This window comes from Rosa chinensis, chromosome 2, assembly GCF_002994745.2.
Source record: "Rosa chinensis cultivar Old Blush chromosome 2, RchiOBHm-V2, whole genome shotgun sequence".
Lineage (NCBI taxonomy): Eukaryota > Viridiplantae > Streptophyta > Magnoliopsida > Rosales > Rosaceae > Rosa > Rosa chinensis.
The window spans coordinates 48,406,357-48,414,896 of NC_037089.1; the positions used below are offsets into that span (position 1 = coordinate 48,406,357).

The window sequence follows — 8,540 nt, forward strand, 5'->3', positions numbered from 1 at the left end:
CCTGGAGTTTGGGCTCTCTTTGGGAGCAGCTGGGCTTTGAATTTGGGCTAGGGTTTTGGCCTTGGCCCAACACTATGTTATTTAGTTTTTGACTAAATTACAATAGTTTTTTAGTTTCGTCTATTTACAATAAGGTTCCGTTTTCGGGACAGTCTAGGCACTTTTGTGCATCTAGTTTTTTGCATTTAGTCTAGTCTTGTCGACTTAACTCTCAGTGGATCTAGGTGTATACCAATTGAGGTCTCTAGGCAGCTAGGTTTATTGGTTAAAGAGTTAGGTTTCTAGCGCCTCCGGCGTAGTACCAAAAGGGGATCCCCGCTATGTCTACGTATTGATTGTACAATGAGTGGGTCTAGTTTCTATGTACCGCTGTGGGTACTACCACTATCTTCTTGTCTGTTAATACCAGCGGAATGGTATGTAATGGCCTATTCTGGCTTTCGATGAATATATTTTTCGCCTACTGGCTCCATTCTCAAAAAAAAAAAAAAAAATTACATTTATAACGAGCGGATTATAAGAAGGAAACCATAATTTATTATTTGAAATTGATGCTAAAGCCCATTGCAGGAAAGTAGACACAAAAGCAGACACATACCATCATTTATGGTGAAATTAACCAGAGAGCTTAATTCATTAATGGGAGCCCGAACTAGTTCTGCTGGACATGATCTGCTAGCTCGGGAGTCCCTTTGAAAGTCAAGCCTGAACTACCCAACTTTTCTTCTATGACTTTGGACATTCTCTGCTCCATCATAGGGGTCAAATAGTTAACCCAATCTCCCACCTCAGCTTTTCTGAACAGGTTCTTACTCTCCATGTTCAAGACAAACGTTCCAGTTTTGTTGATCTCCAACTTCTTCATGGTCTGAAAAGAACAGAGCTTTGCTATGTCTTCAATCACACCGTTTCTCTCGTCCTCCTCAATGAAAGGGCAGTCCAAAAACTTGGCCAATGTTTTCAAGTGATATACACCATCTTTCTTCATGTCCTCGTACTTCAAGAATAACACATTGTTAGGTCTCTTCAAGCTCTCTTTCCAGTACCCCAACATGTGATCCCAAAATGGACCATACACATCCACGCCTTGGCAATACATATCAAAGGCCTCATCAAGGGACAATGGAGCTAAAGATTGTGGCTGACTTTGTTACTGAAATGCCAAAGAGAAACAAATGAGTCGAATGGGTTTCTGCAAACATAAACGATCTTACAATTGGACACTTAATTTAATTGTACCCAAAGAAGGAAAGGAATATGGGTCGCAAAGAGTCTTGGCTCAGGAAACTTGGATGAGAAATCAGGAACTAGGTTGTTTATATAGAGATCCACCTCTAAGAAGGGGACAAGATTATGAGAGTTGGAAGTGAGCAAGGGATGGATCTTTATTTTGAAACGTTGTTGATTCACAATAGCAAAAATCAAGGCTTTCAACCATGTGGTGCCGGATTTGGGTACGCAGGCCACAACTATATCGGAGTCCCTAGCTTGGAAGTGCTTTTGGAAAGCGATTATGCCTTGGAATATTTCTGTTGGGCACCAAAAGCCTTGGTATTGATGTTGGTGAAGGGATATCCAGCCTCCTTCTTTGGGGAGAGAAAGGAGTTCCTTACACTCATTACTGAGGTCTGTTTCTCCATCACCAGCCGGCTGATTTTCAGTCATAGTAATAATTTGAACTGGTAGTGGTAGCTAGAAATTAGGCCTGGCATGAGAATTAGCTTATAGAGACACCCACATATATATGGTAATAAGCTAGCAGCAGCTCTAGGTAACTCCTGAACTTCACAAAAAGAAAAAGAAAAATGGAAATCTTGGTGGATTTCTCAGAAACATTAATTGTGTTCCTAGGAGCAATTGACAAAGGTAGATGATTACACGCATGGAATCCTCGAGCTAATTATGATATAATTAATATATTTTTATTTAATTTCTAGCAGATTAGTGAAATTGTGAAAATCGATACTTTTATAAAAAATGATGAAATCAGAATTTTTAATAAAGAGACAAAATTGTTAATGTGGTCAACCAAAGGAAGAAACATAATGCACGCAATTGCATAATTGTGTGTGCAGGTGCTTGAAATTAAATTATAGGGAGTTAGAAAAGACAGGAAAAAAAAAAAAGGAACCTAATCACGATGGCAGTATAGCACGGCAACATTTGTGCATGTAATTGGCATATCTCCACCGTGTACCCATCAACCATTTCTTTCTTATTCTTTCATTCAGCCACACCTACCGCACCACACTCACCCAATTCTCTCCATCTCCCATTTTCTTACCCTCCCACATTAATTTAGAAATTTTCAATTGGAGCTTTGTGGTGTTTGTGGGGTGGTCAACAAGTTTTGGACTTATAATTAAGACAAAGTGCGCAATAATAATTAATAAATGTGATAATAATTAATCACCGCGATTTAAGAAAAATGCAACCAGTGGCAGCATGCCCTTGGCTTGAGTTGAGTGGAGTAAGTCTTAAGGTGTGTTTGTGCTTTTAAGAAAAACTGAATTCTGCTTATTTATGAGAATAAGTGGCTGAAAAGTAAAATAGCTGAGTGTTTGGTAAACTGACTTTTTATAAGTGTTGTCAGTGGCAAAATGTTTAGTAAACTCAAAACTGGCTTCTGCTTTATGTTTGTAGAATGACCAATTATTTTACCTTGATTGTTTGGTAGTATAATGTAGTTCAATTGATCCTTTTATAGTTAATTAGTTTAATCTTCATTATGTCCACATAGTGATTAATTTTTAGATTAAATTCAGTTTACTCCCCTGAACTTTGGGGCTAAAATCAGATTGATCACTCTTTCTGAAAATCGATCTCGATGGTCCCTATACTTTCAAATGACATCACCCGAGTCCAAAATTTGAAATTGGGTCCAAAAGTGATGTCAGCTGCTGACTTGGAGCAGACAAGGTTTATCAACCCTCATGGAGGGCAAAATGGACAGTTTGGTATATTTTACCTCCAAAATTTAAACTAAAACCTAATTAACTTACAAATATGGTTGTTTGAGAGAAAAAAGCATGAAGCATGCATCAAATTGGAAACTGACCTCCAAAATTCTCCAGAAAATTGACAATTAAGCAAACATACCATAAACCTAAGGAAGAAATTTGTGCAAAACCATAAATTTTGCATTGAAGCTTGTCCATATCAGCAATAAATAGCAGCCAAATAGATGCATAAAATGTGTTTACATCCAAATCAACCAAAAGTAACAGTTTGGATTAACTTGCACAAAATTATAGGGCTAATCATCTATGCAAAAGATCAGACCTGGCAACCATGAAACACAGCTCATGTTTGCACAAAAACTTGCACGATGCATCTCTAAATTCTAACCTTGGCTGCATCCCTGATTTCCAGCACTCCTTGCATTATCCCTGATCCTCACTGATGACCTTGAGCATGGCCTCAGCTTACCTTACACCGTGTGTACTTAGACATATACACCATAGTGTGAAAAGAGAAGGAGAGCTATGTGAAAAGAAACATGTAGAAAATTAAGTGTGACTTTTAAAAATCTTAATTAGTGTAAAGATATTGTTCAGTATGACATGCAGAAATCTTGATTAGTGTACAAATTTTGTTAAGTGTACGTGCAGAAATCTTGATCAGTGTATAAATCTTGTTAAGTGACTCACTACTAACAAGTGTGTGTGTGTGTGCGCACACACACACACCATAATGTGAAAAGAGAAGGAGAGCTACGTGAAAAGAAACATGCAGAAATCTTGTTCAGTGTGACTTTAAAAATCTTGATTAGTGTAAAGTTGTTGTTCAGTATGACTTGTAGAAATCTCTATTAGTGTACACATCTTGTTAAGTGTACGTGCCAAAATCCTGATCAGTGTATAAATCTTGTTAAGTAACTCACTACTCTATTAAAACTGGGAAGAAAGAAAATTGAAAGGAACAAAATTTCATTAACTGAGAGATGACTTACAAATTCAAAAACCTTGAATGCATATGCAAGCTTTGGGGAATGTTTACAAAGATTCAACTGGTAAAAGGAAACATATGTAGACTAGGGATATTTTGCTAAGCACATGAGTTTACAATGTTTGTTGGAACAAAAACTTGCCTTAACTGAGGGGGTATCCCTTCTTATATAAGGTAAGGGGGTAAATACCATGCTGAGATTGGCCAGCTTGATTGAGAATTCACTATTTATGAGTAGTAATTTTCCTTCCTGAATGCATTATTCAGAAGGATCTTGACTTATCTTGAAACCTTTCTGCATGGTATGGTGTCACGCCCCGAATTTTGAATAAGAAATTCAAATCCGAAGCATGAATAATTACAAATACTAATACTAATCTAAATTTTTCTTTCAGAGTAATACGCCTCACACCACTCAATATTACAATACCCAACTCCTCAATTTCTTATTACAGCATACTATCACAAATTCCAAATTGATAAGTTCAAAATGAACATAACGAAACTCACAATAATGCTGTAACTCAAATGCCACTACTCTAAGCAGCCTGATCACCTTCTCGATTCTCCTGACCTGAGGATTTCCCGCTACACAATATAAATAGTGTACCGGGATTGCAACAACACAAACCCGGTGAGCTTGACAGCCCGTATGAGTAAACGAAATGATTGCACAATTTTAATATAACAATTTCAATTCAAGCAAATGAAATTGTAATAATATCACAATCACAAAACCACCTCACTTTCTCACTCTCAAATATATATATAGACATTTATGAGTTACTCTCAATTTCTCTCATAAGGTCACCACAAAACCACGTCACTTTCTCACTCTTATATATAAATATATATATAGACACTTATGAGTTACTCTCGATTTCGCTCATAAGGTCACACAACATTTGGCAGACAGACTAGAGCTCTAACTGATCGCAACCACCAGCCCGGCGCGAGAGCGTGGTTCACGATTTAATACTATTAATAACCACCAGCCCGGTACGAGAGCGTGATTCACCAATAGATGCCATGGTCACCCCTGTGACCTATTGATCTCCACAGATCAATATATCTCAACAAATCAACAATTTATTGTTTCTCAACAATAAACATAACACCTCACTCAATATATAATTTCCTCAACACAACCCAACAACACGTATATTTTATCAATAATAAAATATGTATAAAGTCATTTGCACATGTATTAACAGCTATAAATATTATAGCATTAAATATAAATATTTAGAACTTCGGTTCGTGAATGAACCATGTGCGGTTTACTCACCTCGATACTCCCGCTGCGTCTTCAAATTAACACAATCACACCAAACTCGCTTGCCCAAGTAAAAACCGTTAATCACCTAATCATAAGTGACTTGAGTTTAGCCAACAACTCACAAAATAAAATAACTGACGATCTGACGGTCTAAACGAATTTATACAGCGATCCAACGGTCAGATCGAATTTATACAGTGATAGCAAATAAATAGTAATTACCATTCCCAAAAGATCACATTCTTACAATAACTTTGGGATATGGCAACACTAGAGTACTCTAATCTTTAACCTTATTTCATGAATAATTGACTAAATAAAATCAATTATTTTCATTATCAATTTTTCATTAACCTTGTTCACAACATAACTCGATCATTTTTATTAACGGTCCAATCTCATTTATCAATTTCTTTCTATGTCGCATCACATAGAAATTCTATTGAATTTACTATGGGCACCCGACACCTTCCAACCTTTCTGCACACCCACAATCATTCTCTTCACGACCATTAACATAACAAAATGTCTTAGCAAACCTTAACCAACACATTTACTCACAGAACCAAAAACAATCTCAAACCACCATTTCCAATCCCATGTCGTATTCTCACAACCACATATTCACAATAAGCATAGTTAACATTCAATCAACCAAGTCTCCAATTCAAGGTTATAACACTAGGTTATTAACTCATCCAAACAGTCGAAAAGTACCAAAGCACATAACTTCGATCTTTTACCTTCAGTGGTACAATTTGCAGGAGCAATGCTACTGACGAAGAACACAGCAACCAGGAGCTTCAATGTGTATATGAATCTGAAAAGATCGGAGGCCTCGTTGGCTTTTAAGGATGGTAATGCTGTCTCCAAAAATGGACTCCATAGCAAGCAACTCATCCTCCTGAACCTGATCATTGATCCTCAGCTGCTCTTCTGACAACTTCGACTCTTCGACACAGCGCTGCAGCTCTTCCAATCTTGTCACAGCATCATCCTCCTCTTTCCCACGCTCAGACACCTCAGCAGCATTCTCTACACTAGCCACAACTCTCTCTTCTTCTTGTTTTAGTACACTAAAGTTGATATGACTGCCAACAGGTGCGGTGTACTCACTGTGAGCTTTGATTACAAGCATCAGAAACTTGGAGTCTTTGAAATGGCTACTTCTATCACCATGTTAACGTCTGATTCAGCCAACTGCGAACCAACCCTTTAAAGAGCAGTCTTCAATTCCTCATGAATTATTTTGCCATCTTTATCAGTGTTTACCAAATACTGCAGATAATTGCAGATCTGTTGCAGGGAGAGAGAAAGAGGACGACAAAGGAAGAAAAATGATGGGGAGGTGAGTGGGTGCTTGACTTCAACGACAAGGAGGAAAATCTGGAGTGAGTGCAGAGAGAGGGACAGCTAGGGAGCTGGGCCGAAGTGGAGTGAAAAGGAAAAATGATTTGTCTTGTAAAGAAAGAAAAAGAAACAAGAAAAGATTCTTAATTAAAGAAAAGAATCCTAATTTTCAAATAATCGTAACTTAATCATACGAGCTCCGAAAATTGTATTCCACATATGCACGAACTCGTATCGACGAGCTCTACAACTTTCATGAAGAAAGTTTTCCCAAATTACGTACGTATAAAAAGTCAACTTCTTTGACTTCCCTTACTACATTCAGTTTTCCGAATAAATTGTTCGCACTAATTCCACAACATCTCTACGCTTCGTACTTGTGCTCAACACTCCGAAATCATTTCCAAAACTCATCAAAAAATTAAATTGAATTTTCGGGGTATTACATATGGAGCTTAACTGGATTTTATGAACAGGATGAGGCTGCTGGAGATTGAGCTGTACATGAATAGTGTTTTACCTGATTGAGTAATCATAAGGGTCTTGACTATCCTGGTAATTTGACCACCTCTTCATCTTTGGCTTTATTGAAGATGAAGCTTAACAAGATCTATAATGAGGGGTGTGATTAGATGAGGTTGCTGAAGATGAAGCTTAACTAGATTTATGATCATTCTTTTCATCATCATCACTTAATTGGGCTGCTTGGACCATTAATTTGTTGGAATTTACTTAGTATAATTCAAAATACTAGCTATATTTGAAACCTCCATTGGATCTTTAATTGCAGATGGTAATAGTCATTAACTCTCTTTGATTGTGATTGACACCAAGATTTCATCAGTTTTCTCATATACCATTATTTGATCAAAATCTGCAATTATGGTGGTTCATTCCTTATTTGCTTTATTCCATTTGATTTACTCATCAATATCAAGATATCTATTGCCTTTATGATACATAAGCGTTACAGAGTATAAATGTCATTTCTAATTAGACGTTTTGATTCTTCCTAATCAATGTCATAATATTCCTTTCGGTTACATAAGTCACATAGCTTAATTGCTATTATTAAATTTTTCATTGCATTGATCATTCCTACCATATATATAATCCCTAGCTTTCCAGATCAAAACACACAAGAAATCTCAATCCTTTGTTTCCTTTCCGAGCTAAAATTTCTCATGTGTTTCCTTTAATTGTTCTACTCCGGCAAAAGAAAGTTTTCAAGTTGTTTGATACGATCCAAGTATTGTGAGTGTACACCTATAAGGATCAAGGTTGTTGTACCCTGGAGGGTAGGCCGTCAACACTTGCTACACCGAGATATAATCTCCGAAGGGCGGACATCTACTCTTAAGGGCAGTGTACCACACTCCTCAATCTACAAGTTCTTACTCAAAGCATCATCCATCTCCAGAATTTCCAACAATCTTAAGAGTAGAACACATGGATGCTGCTATGACCAACACCAAGATCCCAGATGTTTCCAAGATCGATGTTTTCAAAGGCTTTTCTTCAAAAGATGGCAAGAAAGAGTCTTCTCTGCTCTTGATGTCATGAACCTGGCAGATTATCTCACGAAAGCCAAGCCCAAGGAAGGTAGCGAGAATTATAACAGAGGGTTGGCTGAATAGGAGAAAGGTAACAAAATTTGTAGGCATACTATTCTGAGAACACTTTCAAATGAGCTTTTTGATATATATTGTGCCTACAAGACTGCAGCTGAAATTTGGGAGATTCTCACCAAAAAGTACGTGACTGAAGATGTTGGAACCCAAAAATATGAATTGGGAATTTTCTTAAATTTCAAATGATGGAAGACAAGGATGTTTCACTTTAAATTCATGAGTTTCACAAGGTCTTCAATGATTTGAAGACTGAAGGCATTGAATGACCTGAAGCATTTCTGTCTAAAAGTCTCATTGAAAAGTTACCTAAATCATGGAAGGACTACAAGAAC

The 8,540-nt window shown here is 37.1% G+C and overlaps 1 protein-coding gene and 1 long non-coding RNA gene across 2 annotated transcripts; both read right to left on the reverse strand.

The window, feature by feature from the left end:
* Window positions 1–577: 577 nt before the first annotated feature.
* On the reverse strand, window positions 578–1,668 carry LOC112185121 (cytosolic sulfotransferase 15). The gene is given in 2 exon segments (XM_040513517.1): window positions 578–1,108; window positions 1,174–1,668. Coding segments are annotated over 2 exon segments (948 nt in total). The 5' UTR covers window positions 1,666–1,668; the 3' UTR covers window positions 578–652.
* Window positions 1,669–3,994: 2,326 nt separating this feature from the next.
* Window positions 3,995–6,691, reverse strand: LOC121051799. The gene is made up of 3 exons (XR_005807030.1): window positions 5,971–6,691; window positions 5,237–5,312; window positions 3,995–4,536 (listed from the first exon to the last, which is right to left on the reverse strand). It is a non-coding gene; the product is annotated as an uncharacterized LOC121051799 (long non-coding RNA).
* Between the last annotated feature and the right edge of the window lie 1,849 nt (window positions 6,692–8,540).